This window comes from Schistocerca cancellata, chromosome 5 (genome assembly GCF_023864275.1).
Source record: "Schistocerca cancellata isolate TAMUIC-IGC-003103 chromosome 5, iqSchCanc2.1, whole genome shotgun sequence".
In the NCBI taxonomy this organism is placed as follows: Eukaryota; Metazoa; Arthropoda; class Insecta; order Orthoptera; family Acrididae; genus Schistocerca; species Schistocerca cancellata.
The window spans coordinates 739,230,869-739,250,398 of NC_064630.1; the positions used below are offsets into that span (position 1 = coordinate 739,230,869).

The 19,530-nt window shown below is 43.0% G+C and overlaps 1 protein-coding gene across 2 annotated transcripts in view; it reads left to right on the forward strand.

Moving 5' to 3' along the window:
* LOC126187315 (uncharacterized) overlaps nt 1-19,530 on the forward strand; it is a 187,787-nt gene that overhangs the window by 145,512 nt on the left and 22,745 nt on the right. For both annotated transcript variants that reach the window (XM_049928318.1, XM_049928319.1), the window contains one exon: nt 13,824-13,952. In XM_049928318.1, the coding sequence (XP_049784275.1) occupies nt 13,824-13,952 (129 nt within the window). The remainder of the gene's footprint in view (nt 1-13,823; nt 13,953-19,530) is intronic.

Here is a 19,530-nt window from a genome sequence, read left to right on the forward strand (position 1 = left end):
ATGATTCTTGAACCAAGTGTTAGCTATGGTTAAGTTATGCTCTGTGCAAAATTCTACCAGGCGGCTTCCTCTTTCATTTCTGAGCCCCAATCCATATTCACCCACTATGTTTCCTTCTCTCCCTGTTCCTACTCTTCAATTCCGGTCACCCATGACTATAAAATTTTCGTCTCCCTTCACTACCTGAATAATTTCTTTTATCTCATCATACATTTCATTGATTTCTTCATCATCTGCAGAGCCAGTTGGCATATAAACTTGTACTACTGTAGAAGGCATGGGCTTCGTGTCTATCTTGGCCACAATAATGCGTTCACTATGCTGTTTGTAGTAGCTTACCCGCACTCCTATTCTTTTATTCATTATTAAACCTACTCCTGCATTACCCCTATTTGATTTTGTATTTATAACCCTGTATTCACCTGACCAAAAAGTCTCGTTCCTCCTGCCATCGTACTTCACTAATTCCCACTATATCTAACTTTAACCTATCCATTTCCCTTTTTAAATTTTCTAACCTACCTGTCCAATTAAGGGATCTGACATCCCACGATCCAATCCGTAGAACGTCAGTTTTCTTTCTCCTGATAACGACGTCCTCTTGAGTAGGCCCCGCCTGGAGATCCAAATGGGGGACTATTTTACCTCCGGAATATTTTACCAAAAAGGACGCCATTATCATTTAACCATGCAGTAAAGCTGCATGCCCTCAGGAAAAAATTATGACTGTAGTTTCCCCGTGCTTTCAGCCGTTCGCAGTACCAGCACAGCAAGGCCGTTTTGGTTAGTGTTACAAGGCCAGATCAGTCAATCATCCAGACTGTTGCCCCTGCAACTACTGAAAAGGCTGCTGCTCCTCTTCAGAAACCATACGTTTGTCTGGCCTCTCAACTGATACCCCTCCGTTGTGGTTGCACCTACGGTACTGCTTTCTGTATCGCTGAGGCACGCAAGCCTCCCCACCAACGGCAAGGTCTATGGTTCATGGGGGGAGATTGTTCGTAACAGACTGAAATCATAAGATGTAAAAGTAATTCTAGAAATACCCGAAGATATTGTAATAAGGCACCTGTTACTCTGGCACCTGGCTGGCACCTGTTACTCTGTGTTATTAAATGTGACATATTACACATATGTAGGTAGAAAGATCTAGTATTATTTTATTACATTATTAGTGATAATTCACTGCAAAAGGTAATAACTGTAGAGGATTGGAGAAACAACAGTTAGAGTGGCCAGCATAGAGCATTAGTGTTGTTTGTGTTTAGTGTTGTTGCCAGGCTTTGTAGAGTATATGAAGGGCGTGAACACCATCAGATGTGGAGTGATTATTGTGAAGGACACAGAGATGATGTTTGGTTTGTAGGGCACCCAACTGTGTGTTCATCAGCACCCGTACAATGTCCCAATTTTTACACAGTCCAATTTTTTACACTGTCCAATCTAGCAACTGTCACGGATGATGATGATGATGATGATGATGATGATGATGATCCCTGGGCAGAGAAAATCCCAACCCAGCTGGGAATCGAACCCGGGACCCCGTGATCCAGAGACAGCAATGCTAGCCACTAGTCCACGAGCTGCGGACAGACACAGAGATGCCGTGTTCTCACTGTGAGACAGCGGCACCTGACAGAGTTTGAAAGGGACCTCATAGCAGCCCTCCATTTGCCCAGCTGGTCGGATTGTGCAGTACCCAGATTTTTTTGGTTTTTGGATGTGACATTGACCTGATATTGAACTGCATGGGAACATGAGGGCAAAAATAGTCATTGTCGAGGTTCTGGTCGACCACATCCACCCGTCTCAGGGGAAGATCACCGAATTGTGCACCAAATTCGCCTTTACAAACGTCTGCTTGTGTCTGTGTATGTGCGGATGGATATGTGTGTGTGTGCGAGTGTATACCTGTCCTTTTTTCCCCCTAAGGTAAGTCTTTCCGCTCCCGGGATTGGAATGACTCCTTACCCTCTCCCTTAAAACCCACATCCTTTCGTCCTTCCCTCTTTCCTGGCGGGGCGGCCGTTGGTTGCGAAAGCTAGAATTTTGTGTGTATGTTTGTGTGTCTATCGACGTGCCAGCGGTTTCGTTTGGTAAGTCACATCGTCTTTGTTTTTACCAACTGACCTGCCTACACTGTGATGCATTCTATGTGGGAATGACCAGCAACAAACTGTCCATTCGCATGAATGGACACAGGCAGGCAGTGTTTGTTGGTAATGAGGATCACCCTGTGGCTAAACATGCCTTGGTGCACGGCCAGCACATCTTGGCACAGTGTTACTCCGTCCGGGTTATCTGGATACTTCCCACTAACACCAACCTGTCAGAACTCCGGAGATGGGAACTTCCCCTTCAGCATATCCTCTCTTCTCGCTATCCGCCAGGCCTCAATCTCCGCTAATTTCTAATTTCAATTTGCCGCCGCTCGTACCTCACCTGTCTTTCAACAACATCTTTGCCTCTGTACTTTCGCCTCGACTGACATCTCTGCCCAAACTCTTTGCCTTTACAAATGTCTGTTTGTGTCTGTGTATATGCGGATGGGTATGTGTGTGTGTGCGAGTGTATACCTGTCCTTTTTTTCCCCCTAGGGTAAGTCTTTCCGCTCCCGGGATTGGAATGACTCCTTACCCTCTCCCTTAAAACCCACATCCTTTCGTCTTTCACTCTCCTTCCCTCTTTCCTGACGAAGCAACCGTTTGTTGCGAAAGCTTGAATTTTGTGTGTATGTTTGTGTTTGTTTGTGTGTCTATCGACCTGCCAGTGCTTTTGTTTGGTAAGTCTCATCATCTTTCTTTATATATATAAAAAGAAAGATGATGAGACTTACCAAACAAAAGTGCTGGCAGGTCGATAGACACAAACAAACAAACACAAACATACACACAAAATTCAAGCTTTCGCAACCAACGGTTGCCTCATCAGGAAATAGGGAAGGAGAGGGAAAGACGAAAGGATATGGGTTTTAAGGGAGATGGTAAGGAGTCATTCCAATCCCGGGAACGGAAAGACTTACCTTGGGGGGAAAAAAGGAGAGGTACACACACACACACACACACACACACACACACACACACACACACACACAGACATTGAAATATGTCTGCTTGTGTCTGTATATGTGTGGATGGATGTGTGTGTGTGTGCGTTACAACTGATTTTTCAAATTTGTCCCACTCTGTATTGTTTCACGACATGAGGTGGTGACCATTCCAATTCCATTCAGGTCCTGTCATCATCCAGAGATTCCACCAGAGTTGTTGGCTGGGACTGTTATGAGTTACTGAATGATATAAATTGTAATGACAAGTACACTGGGAAGGTGAAGGTGTCACTGGAACACTGACTGCTGGTAGTCATTGCTTCATTTGGTTACAATGTCGTGTCCACTGACTTTCTTCAGATGCTAATAAAAAACATTTGCTGACAACATTGTTTCAAAATTGCATTGTAATCCATCCATGAGGATACTCAAACATGTGTTTCCAGGGGTGGGTACCTGGGCGGAAAAGTGGTCATTGCTGTGGGGCTGCTTTTGCCAGTGGTGAGGAAAGCACATACACTAGTGACAGCTGGGAGTGTCTGTGTAATATTATGGTAAGGCTGAGACTGAGTTGAGTAGTAAGTTGCCAGAAAATTGTAATGTAATCTCCACTGCTTTCTTCGTCTCTGTCTTGAAGTGTCTCAAATTCTAAATTAATTGCAGAGTGAAGTGGATCATTTGTCAGGTGGTAAATACTGTTGCTATAACGAAAATTTCAAATTCAGGTGAAACATTGGGCCATTCTCAGTTACTGTAGTACAATTGAGTGCCCATGATTGAAAAGCTCGTTTTCTACGGTGTGTGATGATGGCTGCTCCGGCTATAGTAAATGACAGACTGTAAGTTAGAAATAGTGTTAGCAACCAGGCACATCATGGTTCCCAAAAACTGCCCACAAAATCTACAAAAACTCATTCCCAAAGGTGCTCGTTGATTGTTGCTAACAAGAAAATGCTACAAAGGCTCTGCAATGAGTCGCAGACCAAAATGATGGTGTTAGTTCCATCTTAGTCACCTCGACCCTCTAATTTGATGTTGCAGAAATCGTGCACTGACAGTTACAGAAAGCCTGAATGTTACTAGTGTCAACATCATCTTCAGTCCAAAGAGTGATTTTATGCTGCTCTCCACAGTACTCTAAACTGTGCAAGCCTCTTTATCTGTGAATAGCTATGCAACCTACACTATTTGACCCTGCATGCTATGCTGGTCCTGTGGTCTCCTTGTACAGATTTTGTTGTTAGTCAATTTCCAAAACTGATGATTCCTTCATTTCTCAGGATGTGTTGTATTAAATAATCCCCTTTGTCTAGTCAAGTTTTGCCTCCTCATTAGTTATTCGATCTGTCTATGTAATCTGTTGAGCATTCCTCTGTAGCACCACATTTCATAAGCTTCCATTCTCGTGTCTGAGAGCTGCTTGTCAACCACAAGCCCTTTCTGTAAAAACCTACTACACTTCTAGCAGATACCTTCACAAAAGATATCTAACACTTAAATTTAAATTAAGTGTTAAGAAATTCCAATTTTCAGAAATATTTTCATGTTATAGTCGGTCTGAATTTTGTATACTGTCTACTTTGTTCATCGTCAGTTATTTTGCTGGCCTACTAGCAAAACTCATCTACTATTTTTGATGCCTCATTTCCTAATCTGGTGATTCCTTAAGCATCACCTGATGCAATTTGACTTGATTCCATTACCTTTGTTTTACTTTTGTTGTTGTTCACCATATGACATCTTTTCAAGACAGTATCCATCCAGTCAACTGCTCTTCCAAGTTGTTTCCTGTCTGTGACAGAATTACAATGTTACCAGCAAACCTTTAAGCTTTTCGTTCTTCTCCCTGAAATTTCTCTCTCTGAATTTCTCCTTGAGTTCCGTTACTGCTTACTCAATATACAGATTGAATGATATTGGAAATGGGCTACAACTCTGTCTCACTCTCTTCTCATCCACTGCCTTCCTTTTGTGTCCCTTAACACTTATAGCTGCAGTCTGGCTTCTATACGAATTGTAAGTAACCTTTCAGTATCTTTGTTTTATCTCCGCTAACTTCAAAATTTCAAACAGTGCTTTACAGTTAATGTTGTCAGAAACTCTCTCTAAATGTGCAAATGTTACAACCATGGATGTGCCTTTCTTCAACCAATTTTCCTAAAATAAATTGTAGGGTCAGTATTGCCTCACATGTTCTTACATTTCTCCGTAACCCTTACCAATCTTCCCTGAGCTCAATCTCTACCAGTGTTTCCATTTGTCTGTAAATAATCTGTGTCAGGATTTTGCAAGCATGATTTATTAAATTGATGGTCACTAGTATTAACATGTGTCTACATGTACTATCTTTGGAATTGGAACTGTTATATTCTTATTGAAGTATGGGGATATTTGTCTGCCTGGTTAGCCATGCAGTCTAACATATTTCTTTCCAGGTGGGAAGGCGTTCCAGTCCCCGGCATGAATCCGCCTGGCAGATTAGTGTCGTGGTCCGGTGCGCCGGCCAATCTGTGGATGGGTTTTAAGGCATTTTGCCATCTGCCTTGGCGAATGTGGGCTGCACAAACACTGTCTCCACATATGCATAGACCGTAACCATGCAAACATTTGGGGTTACACGTCTGGTGTGAAACATTCCTAGGGGGTCCACTTGGGGCCAAACCACACAATAACCCTGGGTTCGGTGTAGGGTGGCGGTGGGGTGAGTGGACTGCTGTAGCCTGTTGTGGTTGTGAACCACTGAGGGCTACGGCGGGGATGAAGCCTCTCCGTTGTTTCTAGGTCCCCAATATAATGGGGATATTTTATCCATCTTGTATATCTAGCTTGCCAAGTGGAATAATTTTGTCATGGTTGGCTCTACCAAGGATGTTGCCAATTCTGAGGGAATGTCATCTATTTCAGTTATCTGTGAAATTCTTCTCATAGTAGCATATCTCTCAATTTATCTTTATCTACTTCCTCTTCCTTTTGTATAATATTGCTTTCAGGTTCTGTTACTTTGTATAGTCCTTCCGTTTATTCCTTCCAGCTTTCTGCTTTCCCTCCACGTCTCAGCTTTCACATGTTTGCTTAGTACTGGTTTGAGCTGTTAATATTCATAGAGGTACTTTCCATTTCTCCAGAGGTCTCTAATTTTCCTAGAGGCACCACATGTCTTTCCCCTAGTTATGCATGCTCTTACATTGTTGCGTTTCTCCTGTAGCTGTTTGTGCTTGGTCATTTTGTGCTTCCTATCGGTCTCATTTTCGAGACATCTGTATTACATTTTGACCACTTCTTTTGCTGCATTTTTATATTTTGCCCTTCTGTCAATTAGATTCAAATATCTCATGGGTTAGCCATGAACCTTCCCCCCCCCCCCCCCCCCCCCTCCCCCCTCCCCGCCTGCCGCGAACTTGATCCTCTGCTGCCCTCACTATGTCTTCTCTTAAGGCTACTCATTCATCTTCTAATGTTTTCCTTAGCTACATTTCACTGAACTATTGAAACTCTGGACAACCTTTAGTTCTGTCAACTCATGCAGGTCCCATATATTTAATTTCTGACATTTCTGCAGTTTCTCCAGTTTTAATCTGCAGTTCATATCCAATAAATTACAGTCACAGTCCACACATGACCCTGTAAATGCCTTACAGTGTAGAATATGGTTCTGAAATCTCTATCTTACCATTATGTAATCTATTTGAAACCTCCCTGCCTCTCCAGGTCTCTTCCACATGTACAACCGTCTTTCATGATTTATAAACCAAGTATTAGTGATGACTAATTTATGCTCAGTGCAAAATTCTGCCAGGTGGCTTCCTCTTTCATTCCTTCTCTCAGTCCATATTCTCCTACAATTTTTGCTTCTCTTCCTTTTCCTATTATCGAATTCCAGTTGCCCATTACAATTACATTTTCGCCTCTTTTAATTATTTGAATATATTTCATTGTACATTGTTTCAATCTCGTGATCTTTTGTGACGTTAATATATAAACTAGTACAGTTGTGGTGAGTGTTTGATTTGTTTTTACTACAGTATTCATAGAAACTTAGCCATCACCTTATTTTCATATTCATTATTAGACCTACTTACTAGAGAAAATAAATTATTACAGCAAATTTATACTGTGGACTGCTCACATTGTGCACCCTTTAAACCAGCTCCATCAAAAAGGCATGCCATTTATGTGGTGTGATGAAAAAGCCTTCCTGACAGATTGAAACTGTGGTGTAGCACTTGCCCACAAAAGGCAAAGGTGCCGAGTTCGAGTCTCTGTCTGGCACACAGTTTTAATCTGTCAGGGAGTTTCACCCAGCAAGCATTTCATTCTAGCACCTTGTGCATGACAGTACAAATAAGAATGAACCTGTTTCATAAACATCCAGTTGGCATTTAGTAGATAGAAGAGAAGGTCTTAAAAATCATTCATGAAGTCTGGAAATTTGATGTGTGTATCTTTGTCATCAGTGTGAAGTAAAATTTTGGGAGAAACTGCCATTTTTGGCTCCTAGTGTAGCACCTGCAACATTGTTCCTGATTAATTACAACTATGAAATAATTACTAGGCCATGACATTACATACAGATATAGGTGCTCTATTTCATCTACCTGTGGTAACAGATGAGGAATTTGTCTTACATGAGGCCTCCTGTTTCATGTTCGTTGACAATGTGTGTCATGCCCTGGACAAATTATCCGTTACTGCTCTCAAAGTAGCTACTGCAGGAGTCACCAGAACATCTACCAAAAGAGACAAATGTACCACTCCAGACAATCTTTTTCTGGCATCAACATGTGTATGCCACAGCTGATGTGTCTTACTCGTGTGAATGGGAGAAGAAAGCTATTGAGTTGTGATTCAACTCTCCCTCCACTCTCTTATCCTCCTCTTGCGCTGCATGTTATTCTGAAGGATCCTTTCTCTCCTGCATTTTCTGGTGTGTTGTACGTTATATTGCAAGATTAATTGTATGCTCTTTCCTATTGTCAGATTATCTTGATTCCCTTTCAGAGATTTTAATTTGTCCTCAATATTGCCCTACATTTAGATGAAATGAAGGCACAAGCTTGATTCTACGTTTGCTGACCAGGAATTGAGTTGTTGATGTAACACACTGTCCAGGCTTTCCATGCACTAGAAATGAATCAGCCCTCGTGTAACATTTCTCTCCATGGCCAAATCTAAGCACCTGTGGGAGAAGATGCCAGTTCCATTCCGAATAGCTGTATGGTTATTAGTAAATTTTCCATATGTAACACGGATTTGAAACACATCACTGACAGCTACAATCCATGCTCTGGCCATGATTTTTTTAATATTCTTTCAGTATAATAGTGTAGAAGAAGTCACTGCTGTATTGAATTCTGAGATGGAGTGGTTGCTCAGGATACGGAAATCAGAAAGTCAGGAAACTGGACTATCAACACTTTTATGGTAGCACTTGCTGCATACCTATCCACCTTTGTCAACAGATGCAACCCACCTGAAATTCTGCATGGTTCAGATCCCTTCTGTGTTTGGCACTGTGAACCTACATCACCTGCACACAAGTGCCATTATCATGCTGACTCCCATGTCTGGTCTGGGCTTGCACCTTTGACTGGAACCCATGATGGATGCAGTATGTCATCACCATCCACAGGGGATGCCAGCTTTTTGTATTCGTGACTGGATGGGATGAGCTGATTCATCACAAATATCAGCTTCAGCTATGGTGACCAGCACAGAAGGTGCCCATACCCAGGACATTCAGGCACCTGGGCATATTAGTTACCAGAACTGCCCCCCCCCCCAGTCATGCCAGCTGATGTTTACCTGCTCCATAGCTCTACAGTCTGCAATCTGCAGTGGCAGCTGAAGGCCTTCATAGATGATGGTGCCAATGGAGGTAGAACCTCGTCACCGACCATGACATACCCTGTACCCATCACATAGTACAGCTGGTTGCATCACAAATATAATCTAATTAAAATTACTTGATAGTTGACAGTTATGCATTGGAGCTAGTTTCTTCCAATCAGAGCACTCAATGTCGTGCCCAAACCATTCGCTGGTGCCAGACTGCCACAACAATTAGTTCACTTCCAATTCATTGTCAAGCTTTCTTTATTGATGTGTTTGGATCCTGAATCCTGGGTTTTGCCCTTTTATTTTGTGTTTCATCACACGTGATTACCCCACCCCCCCCCACCCCCCCCACACACACACGATGCTAACGAAATACATACATTTTATATACACAGTACTAACCAAACACTATTGAATCATACTGTTGTTACAATCGCAGAGATTGGCCTACATTAGATAAGCTCCGCTTGACTGTGTGAAGCTGAATTTTTTAAGGCTGCAATTAATCATTGTGATTTGGACACTAAAGACTTTGATTATTATTTTTATTCAGTTAATAGATTTAAATTTAATTTATTTTGTTTCTAATAATTAGCCACATCATCTTATTGACTTATTCATTAACTCTTGTTTTTCTTCCCATCATTTTTTTTCTTTTGGAATCTGCTTGTGTCACCCATAATCTGCAATAAAGTGCCAACCAGGACTGCTCGTTAGTTGGTAGTGCGGCAGCTTATGAAGCCAGTATGATGATAGTTTTAGGTAAACAATGACAACAAGAAATTACAGTTTGCTTTTGGAACTGAAACTGAAGTCTTGACTTTAGCGTGGAGGTTAGCTTTAATCACCGTGAACAAATCAATTGTGATTTTAGTTCTGCTGCAAATTGTTGATCACTGTTTTCTCATATATTAATACAGGGCATATCATAAGATTGTCGTTAGGTTAGGGCACGAGTTTGAAAACAGGGCTACAAAATGCTTCGTCTGTCACTGTTCAGTCATTGCTCACTTAAAATCAACTGTCAAGATAGCATATCCCACTTTCGTTCATCATACCTTGTGGTGGCCGCCTCCCCAATTGTTCCATGTTACACATTAACAGCATTTGTGAAGTGACCCATCGTGTTTGTGTGTCGCTTATAACCGAGCGGTAGCTGGCAGCAGTTGTGACAACACTGTAGCAGCAAGTGACAGGTGCCAACTATCAAGTAATTTTAATCAGACTACAGTTACTGCTGGATCTGACAGCAACTAGGAGGAGACAGAGGGTGAGGATGTCAGGTCACATATGGCCCTGCATGATGATTAAATATGGAGGTGGGGCTTAGATGATGATGTGACCCCAACATTAACTTGGATGACAAGAAGCAGATACTGTCAGAATAAGAGTCGACATCTTTTGACCCTCTCTGCACAGGCACATTAGGTGAGTTGGTCAAGTCCTGAGTCAGACTTCCAATAAATATTCACATGTGACTCACTAACACTCACTACTCCTGTAATACAACAGTATAGTAGACATGTAATGACCTAGCACTTTCTTTGTGGGCTTTCAAATTAGTATTATGAATTTTGGCTTCATTTGATTTTCAGACTTAGGTTTCTGTGCACTTTGTGAATCTGTACATTAGTTTAACAACCACCCATGTGGGTAAAGAGTTTTGTAGTAGGCTTTTTCAATGAAGAAGTACTTCTGCAACTTTTGCATTTTTGCTGGTACCAACAGTGGCCATGTGCTATGCTGGTTCAATGCACTACATGTTGACCACTGTCTAGTTATACTATTGTGCCCAATAGTATAAACACCACTCCTCGCACAAGCCAATGACATGACATGCATAGGCTTCATGCTTCATGAGGACATGAATACATTATGTGCACTAGAAGCCTTTTTGTACATAAAAAACACCTCTTATAGACAACCCTTTCTATTTTTTAATAATCAAAAAGATACTTGGTGAAGCATTTAATTTTCAGTTATAGTTGAGAGCCCTTTTCAGAGATAAAACCCTCTTAATTGTATTGGTATTAATACATCTAAACAGTGTACCCATTCTGTTGGTAGGGTTTTTGTTTGAGGAATTGGAAACCATGGTGTTACCACGAGAGAGACTAGCAAGATGAAAGTTGGTTGATACAGACAGAGCCCAATTAACTGGACAAGCCCAGTGTAACTGGAATACTGCTGCAAATACCCAGCCTCACAGCATCCTTTTCCAATGGCCCATAACATTCCTTGAGGTTGATATATTTATTTTTACCATCTTCATGATCCAGACAGTTAAGCCTAGATCCCTGTTCCCTGTTATACGTTGTACCACACGGTGATTACTGAAACATGCGCAGACCTTACAAAGAGCACTCATCAGCCTCTGGTTCAGGAACCTTGTATTCACCAAACCAATACCCAGCCAAAACTGGTAGGATTCCCTGAGTTGTTCTCTGTCATCATGGATGCAGCTAGCATTACCCCCTTTTTGACATACATAATGTTCTGAAATTTATATTTCAGAGATTAGAAAATACTAAAATAGTTGACAGAAAAAACAGTTAAGTGCAAAAAATTGTCATTATCGTGTTTTTTAATTGTGCAACTATCTGGAACCTGCATTTTAATTACCTTCCCTAAATTTGGTTAAGTCTCAGATGGGAGCAGTCTTTGTAGCAAAATACTTCTATTGACTACAAGAACATTTATTTCTCACTGAAACTAACTGAAGTACAATGAACTTCTTGAGTCTTACAGCTGTACTTTGGTGAGGGATTGTCTAATGGAGCCTTTTAACTTTATTCCTGTAACTTTATTTAAATGTCGATATGTTTCATACTATTTGTTGACAAACTCAGTCATGTTGTTCTGCATTTTCTTAATTCCACAGACTATGGAATAACCCATAAAAGAAATGAAGTACAGATTTAAATTCTTTTCTTTCATGGATAGTGAAACAGCTTTCTGAGATTCAACAAGAGTATTTAGAGATTATGTCACTAGTGTTCCGCATAATTTCTATCAATGTGAGCCATAAGTAAGGAGAAATGGAGTTAGCTGGAAAATTCGGTAACAAAGGTAAATGATTCAGCCCTCAAAATGCAGATCAGACCTACTAGACGGGGAATTAGAACTAGCCATGCCTCGAAAGAAGAGACACAGTGACATATTTGCATTTATAAAATAAAGACTAATAAAAACATATGTCCTTGATAACTATAGTAAGTGCAGTACTCCTTTGTAATCGACAAGAAATGAAAACTTATATTAGTAAATTAAATGAATATTTTTACACTTTTGTTATTTTTCCCTTACACCATAAATACACAGGGGTGAATCAAATATAAAGCGGACTTTTTTTTAATGTTTTTGTTTAAGCTTCAAAAAAATTCCTGCATAAGACTTATTTTTCTATACAGTCTCCTAAGGGGAAACTCATTTTTCCCAGAGGATAGGCAGTTTCTTGAGCCCATTTTTGTAAGATGAATGTGGCTGTGACAGCAGCCAGTTGTGGATGAACTCTTTGACAGTGCCATCATCATCAAATCTGTGTTCTCCAACTGCTTCCTATAGTGGTCCAAACAAATGAAAGTCACAGGGTCATAAGTCCGGACTATAGGAAGGATATTCTAGAGTGGTCCATAAAAGTTCCTGAATTCTTTGTTGAGTTCAGCTAGCTGTGTGGGGTCGAGCATTGTTGGGGATCTTGATCACATCCCAGATTGAAAATGCATGACTTTTCTAATAATATGGATGTTTTGTTTGCGCCAAAAGTTGGCAATGCGGAGAGAGAGTTTTCTTGCTTCGATGGGTGCAGATTTGTCCATTTTGTGCCATGAGGGGGACACGTGTATACAACACACACACACACACACACACACACACACACACACACACACATGAATTATTTATTTTCTGGGATGTAATGCTGTACCCATGTTTCATAGCAGGTCACAGTCCATTGCAAAAAATGTTCCCGTTCAGTTTGGTAGTGTGTTGGTAGCCATTTACACACCTCAGAATGATTAAATTTTTTTCCTGCAGTGAGGAGAAGACTGCCACATGGAGCAGCTGTGCAATTTGAGGCGTCATGTCACGGATTGCGTGGCCCCTCCCTTTGGAAGTTCGAGTCCTCCCTTGGGCATGGGTGTATGTGTTGTTCTTAGCATAAGTTAGTTTAAGTAGTGTGTAAGTCTAGGGACTGATGACCTCAGCAGTTTTGTCCCTTAGGAATTCACACACATTTGAATGTTTACAAGATGACCCACCATGTGGACACTACATGAAATCTAGGGCTATCATTAATGATTGTTGGGCACTACCGTAGCTTATGCCAACATCAGTACCAATTTCAGCAACTGTTATTTGGGGATCATCTTCAACTGACCAGCTAACAGTGTGAATATTCGTCTTAGTCATGCAGTCTGTGGGTAACATCCGTGTGCTGCATTCTCAGCAATTTCTTGTCGTTGTGAAAATTGTTTGTACCATGCATACATGTGAGTCTTTCCCAGGGTGTTGTACCTGAACTGTGCCGCAAGTCTTTTCAGAATGTCAGGCATTTTTATGCCCTCTGTTGTGAGAAAATGGATTATAATGCAAAACTTGATTATAATACATTGTGCACCAGATGACATTACCTCTTACTCTGACATTGCAATTCTGATTAAAGAAATGGCATGACGGCATTTTAGCTGCAGGTAAAAATCAGTGGAAATGAAAGCAACAATTAGTAGAGATCATGCCACTCTTCATTTTTAAAAAGCCATGTAAAACAAAAATTGTGTTTTATATTTGATTCACCCTTGTAGTTAGTAAGCAATCCAGTTGCTTTGAGAAATAGCATATTGAATTGAAATAGCTGTGTACTTGTTTCTTTGTAGACAGTGATTGTCACACATATTTATACTACTAGTTACAATGACTCTTACCATATACATTTTGGCAGAATGCCCCAGCCACAATCCAGGCCTACTCCACCACCACCAGAGGTTCCAGCTGTGTCACCAACTCCTGGAAGGAAACCTTCTGAGAAGCCACAGTCACGCAGACTCAAAGGAAAGAAAGAAACCCCAAAGTAAGTTACAGTTTTGGACATGTTTAATGAGCACTAAAGTTATTTTTTTAGTAAGTACTGGCTACAGTATTTCCTATAGTGTAATTTACGAAAACAGCTGCAGTGTTCTCCAACCAAAATACATAAAAAAAGTCGTTATTACCTTGTCAAGTAAAGAGAACTGTGCCTGACTCCAGAAAGTGCAAGCTTCAATTAATGAAAATAATACTTGCTATAGTGTTGAACAAAAAGTGTCTAACTGAAAAAGTGATTCCTCAGTATATCAAAGTGAACATCAAGAACAACAGTAAAAAATGCATACCTAGCAAAGGACACAAATGTAAAACTTACAAGGAAGTCAGCCTTAGCATCTGACGATGGGCTCAGGCTTGAAACAATTAATGCTATAATAAAATCATTTCAAGAAAATTTGTGACTGGTTGCAGTATTTCTTACAGTAAAATAATATTTTACTCAGCTTGTTGCTGAAGAACTGCTATGTTGTTAACAACTTACTGCAGCCGTGGCTAGCTATAATGGGGGGGCAGACATGGACATGTGTCTATGTACGCTGAATGTTTGCTGTTAGAGCAAGCTATTAACAGCTCTATTGAATGTTCAGCGCCATCCGGCAACACGGAACTAACCTCGAACTAGAAGACTGGTTCCCAGGAGCATGCCACTTATAACACTGTCCTGGTGATCTCCATTGGTCAGCGGCCTAGAGGTTCTTCATTGGTCAGCTTATCGTATTATTGGCGATGTTCAAAACGCCACTTGCTGCACCCACGGGGATCTTCATTTAGGTGCCAGCTCCAGCAGTATCAATTAGCTACAAACCTACAGCGTCAGACCAGTTGGTTGATAAATATCCAAAGTGATATGAAGAAGGTATGCCTTAGTGAAGGTGATGCCTACTAGCTGGGTAGGTGGCACCACATCAATACACTCCTGGAAATGGAAAAAAGAACACATTGACACCGGTGTGTCAGACCCACCATACTTGCTCCGGACACTGCGAGAGGGCTGTACAAGCAATGATCACACGCACGGCACAGCGGACACACCAGGAACCGCGGTGTTGGCCGTCCAATGGCGCTAGCTGCGCAGCATTTGTGCACCGCCGCCGTCAGTGTCAGCCAGTTTGCCGTGGCATACAGAGCTCCATCGCAGTCTTTAACACTGGTAGCATGCCGCGACAGCGTGGACGTGAACCGTATGTGCAGTTGACGGACTTTGAGCGAGGGCGTATAGTGGGCATGCGGGAGGCCGGGTGGACGTACCGCCGAATTGCTCAACACGTGGGGCGTGAGGTCTCCACAGTACATCGATGTTGTCGCCAGTGGTCGGCGGAAGGTGCACGTGCCCGTCAACCTGGGACCGGACCGCAGCGACGCACGGATGCACGCCAAGACCGTAGGATCCTACGCAGTGCCGTAGGGGACCGCACCGCCACTTCCCAGCAAATTAGGGACACTGTTGCTCCTGGGGTATCGGCGAGGACCATTCGCAACCGTCTCCGTGAAGCTGGGCTACGGTCCCGCACACCGTTAGGCCATCTTCCGCTCACGCCCCAACATCGTGCAGCCCGCCTCCAGTGGTGTCGCGACAGGCGTGAATGGAGGGACGAATGGAGTCGTGTCGTCTTCAGCGATGAGAGTTGCTTCTGCCTTGGTGCCAATGATGGTCGTATGCGTGTTTGGCGCCGTGCAGTTGAGCGCCACAATCAGGACTGCATACGACCGAGGCACACAGGGCCAACACCCGGCATCATGGTGTGGGGAGCGATCTCCTACACTGGCCGTACACCACTGGTGATTGTCGAGGGGACACTGAATAGTGCACGGTACATCCAAACCGTCATCGAACCCATCGTTCTACCATTCCTAGACCGGCAAGGGAACTTGCTGTTCCAACAGGACAATGCACGTCCGCATGTATCCCGTGCCACCCAACGTGCTCTAGAAGGTGAAAGTCAACTATCCTGGCCAGCAAGATCTCCGGATCTGTCCCCCATTGAGCATGTTTGGGACTGGATGAAGCGTCGTCTCACGCGGTCTGCACGTCCAGCACGAACGCTGGTCCAACTGAGGCGCCAGGTGGAAATGGTATGGCAAGCCGTTCCACAGGACTACATCCAGCATCTCTACGATCGTCTCCATGGGAGAATAGCAGCCTGCATTGCTGCGAAAGGTGGATATACACTGTACTAGTGCCGACATTGTGCATGCTCTGTTGCCTGTGTCTATGTGGCTGTGGTTCTGTCAGTGTGATCATGTGATGTATCTGACCCCAGGAATGTGTCAATAAAGTTTCCCCTTCCTGGGACAATGAATTCACGGTGTTCTTATTTCAATTTCCAGGAGTGTAGTAAAGCCAACCGCAAGTAATTCGAAAAGACTCCAGTAGTATAGTCGCCCAGGACAGCGCTGCATTACCTGAGTCATCACCTCACCATCTTAATTATCCACCCTTCAGCTCTAGTATCAATAACAAACTGAGGAAAACCAACATCCCTATACAAGAACATTGTATATTTTCTGTACATAATACAGTTATGAGTAACACAACACTTCAAACACGGTGTAAACAAAGTTTGACTGTATATACTCCTTGTCATTTTTAACAACTTCTTTATTGAACGTGGAATCAGCTCTTCTAGTCTATGTAAACGTCAAATTTTCAGGTGACACTGTGTTGTAAACGTAGTCATCATACATAGACATTAAAAGCAAAATGAGGGAGAAAGGAAAATATTCATTAACAAGAAAGTTGGTTTAACACAGTTGATATACAAGGGATGGTCAAAATATGGGTGACCTTTTCTCTCAGCTTAGTTAACAAATACAGGTTAAGAAAGTGCAGTTTTATGTGGAATGTTAACCATGGTGCAGCTGTTATTCTTGACACAGTAGAGTTTATCCAGGCACTATCGCAAAGAATTGTTAAAAATCCCAGTGTGCTGCAGGATTTAAACTGAAAACACTGATTTCCAGCCAAATTTTCCATCATCACCTACTAAAGGTTCTGTCTTGTCGCTGCAATGATTCTTCATTTCTTGCCTTTTCAAGCAACTAGTTCTGATTTATTCATCTCAGGTGTAGCTGACAGGTATAATTGACAGACATGATGAATCTATTACTTCTGCTCTCTGGCTGTGTCAGAAGTGGACCATTGAGGGCAATTTTGCAGTCCTTACAGTAATTCGATAATGCTTATTTGGGCAGTTGCTAAAGTTTGAAAGCTGCTGCAAAATATCTGTTTTCAAAGATTAGTTTCAACCACAAGTGAAAAGTACCATTTGCAATGAGTCAGTAAAATACACTCCTGGAAATTGAAATAAGAACACCGTGAATTCATTGTCCCAGGAAGGGGAAACTTTATTGACACATTCCTGGGGTCAGATACATCACATGATCACACTGACAGAACCACAGGCACATAGACACAGGCAACAGAGCATGCACAATGTCGGCACTAGTACAGTGTATATCCACCTTTCGCAGCAATGCAGGCTGCTATTCTCCCATGGAGACGATCGTAGAGATGCTGGATGTAGTCCTGTGGAACGGCTTGCCATGCCATTTCCACCTGGCGCCTCAGTTGGACCAGCGTTCGTGCTGGACGTGCAGACCGCGTGAGACGACGCTTCATCCAGTCCCAAACATGCTCAATGGGGGACAGATCCGGAGATCTTGCTGGCCAGGGTAGTTGACTTACACCTTCTAGAGCACGTTGAGTGGCACGGGATACATGCGGATGTGCATTGTCCTGTTGGAACAGCAAGTTCCCTTGCCGGTCTAGGAATGGTAGAACGATGGGTTCGATGACGGTTTGGATGTACCGTGCACTATTCAGTGTCCCCTCGACGATCACCAGTGGTGTACGGCCAGTGTAGGAGATCGCTCCCCACACCATGATGCCGGGTGTTGGCCCTGTGTGCCTCGGTCGTATGCAGTCCTGATTGTGGCGCTCACCTGCACGGCGCCAAACACGCATACGACCATCATTGGCACCAAGGCAGAAGCAACTCTCATCGCTGAAGACGACACGTCTCCATTCGTTCCTCCATTCACGCCTGTCGCGACACCACTGGAGGCGGGCTGCACGATGTTGGGGCGTGAGCGGAAGACGGCCTAACGGTGTGCGGGACCGTAGCCCAGCTTCATGGAGACGGTTGCGAATGGTCCTCGCCGATACCCCAGGAGCAACAGTGTCCCTAATTTGCTGGGAAGTGGCGGTGCGGTCCCCAACGGCACTGCGTAGGATCCTACGGTCTTGGCGTTCATCCGTGCGTCGCTGCGGTCCGGTCCCAGGTCGACGGGCACGTGCACCTTCCGCCGACCACTGGCGACAACATCGATGTACTGTGGAGACCTCACGCCCCACGTGTTGAGCAATTCGGCGGTACATCCACCCGGCCTCCCGCATGCCCACTATACGCCCTCGCTCAAAGTCCGTCAACTGCACATACGGTTCACGTCCACGCTGTCGCGGCATGCTACCAGTGTTAAAGACTGCGATGGAGCTCTGTATGCCACGGCAAACTGGCTGACACTGACGGCGGCGGTGCACAAATGCTGCGCAGCTAGCGCCATTGGACGGCCAACACCGCGGTTCCTGGTGTGTCCGCTGTGCCGTGCGTGTGATCATTGCTTGTACAGCCCTCTCGCAGTGTCCGGAGCAAGTATGGTGGGTCTGACACACCGGTGTCAATGTGTTCTTTTTTCCATTTCCAGGAGTGTAATTCCACTTTTTTCGAAGACAAATCTAATGCTGAAAATTCGTTGCCAGAGGTGTACATACATACAAACAAACGATTTCAGTTAGGGCACACTGTAATATCTTTATTATTATTATTATTATTATTATTATTATTATTATATATTAAAAAAACCATTTTATGCTTGATGTCTATACATTGAGGTGGCAAATGTTGCGGGATAATAATATGCACAAACACAGACGCTGGTAGTATCACGTACAGAAGGTATAAAAGGGTAGCTCATTTACGCAACTGTCATTTGTACTTAGGTGATTTATGTGAATAGGTTTCTGGCATGATACGGCCACAGAACAGGAATTAACAGACTTAGAATGTGGAATGGTAGTTGGAACTAGACACATGGCATGATCCATTTATTTATTAGGGATTTCAGTATTCCAAGATCCACAGTGTCAAGGAGTGTGCTGAGAATACTAAATTTCGGGCATTACCTCTCACCATGGACAATGCAGTAGCCGACAGCCTTTACTTAGTGATCGATAGCAGTGGCATAAATTTGTCAGTGCTAACAGACAAACAACTCTGCATGAAATAACCACACAAATCAATGTGGGAGCTATGATGAACGTATCTGTTAGGACGGTGCAGCGAATTTTGGTGTTATGGGCTATGACAACAGACTGACCAACATTAGTGCTTCTGCTAACAGAATGAAATTGCATGCAGCACCTCTCCTGGGCTTGTGACCATATTGTTTGGACTGTAGGTGACAGGAGAACCATGGCCTGGTCATATGAGTGCAGATTTCAGTTGGTAAGAGCTGATGGTATAGTTCGAATGTGGTGCAGACCCAATGAAGCCATGGACCCAAGT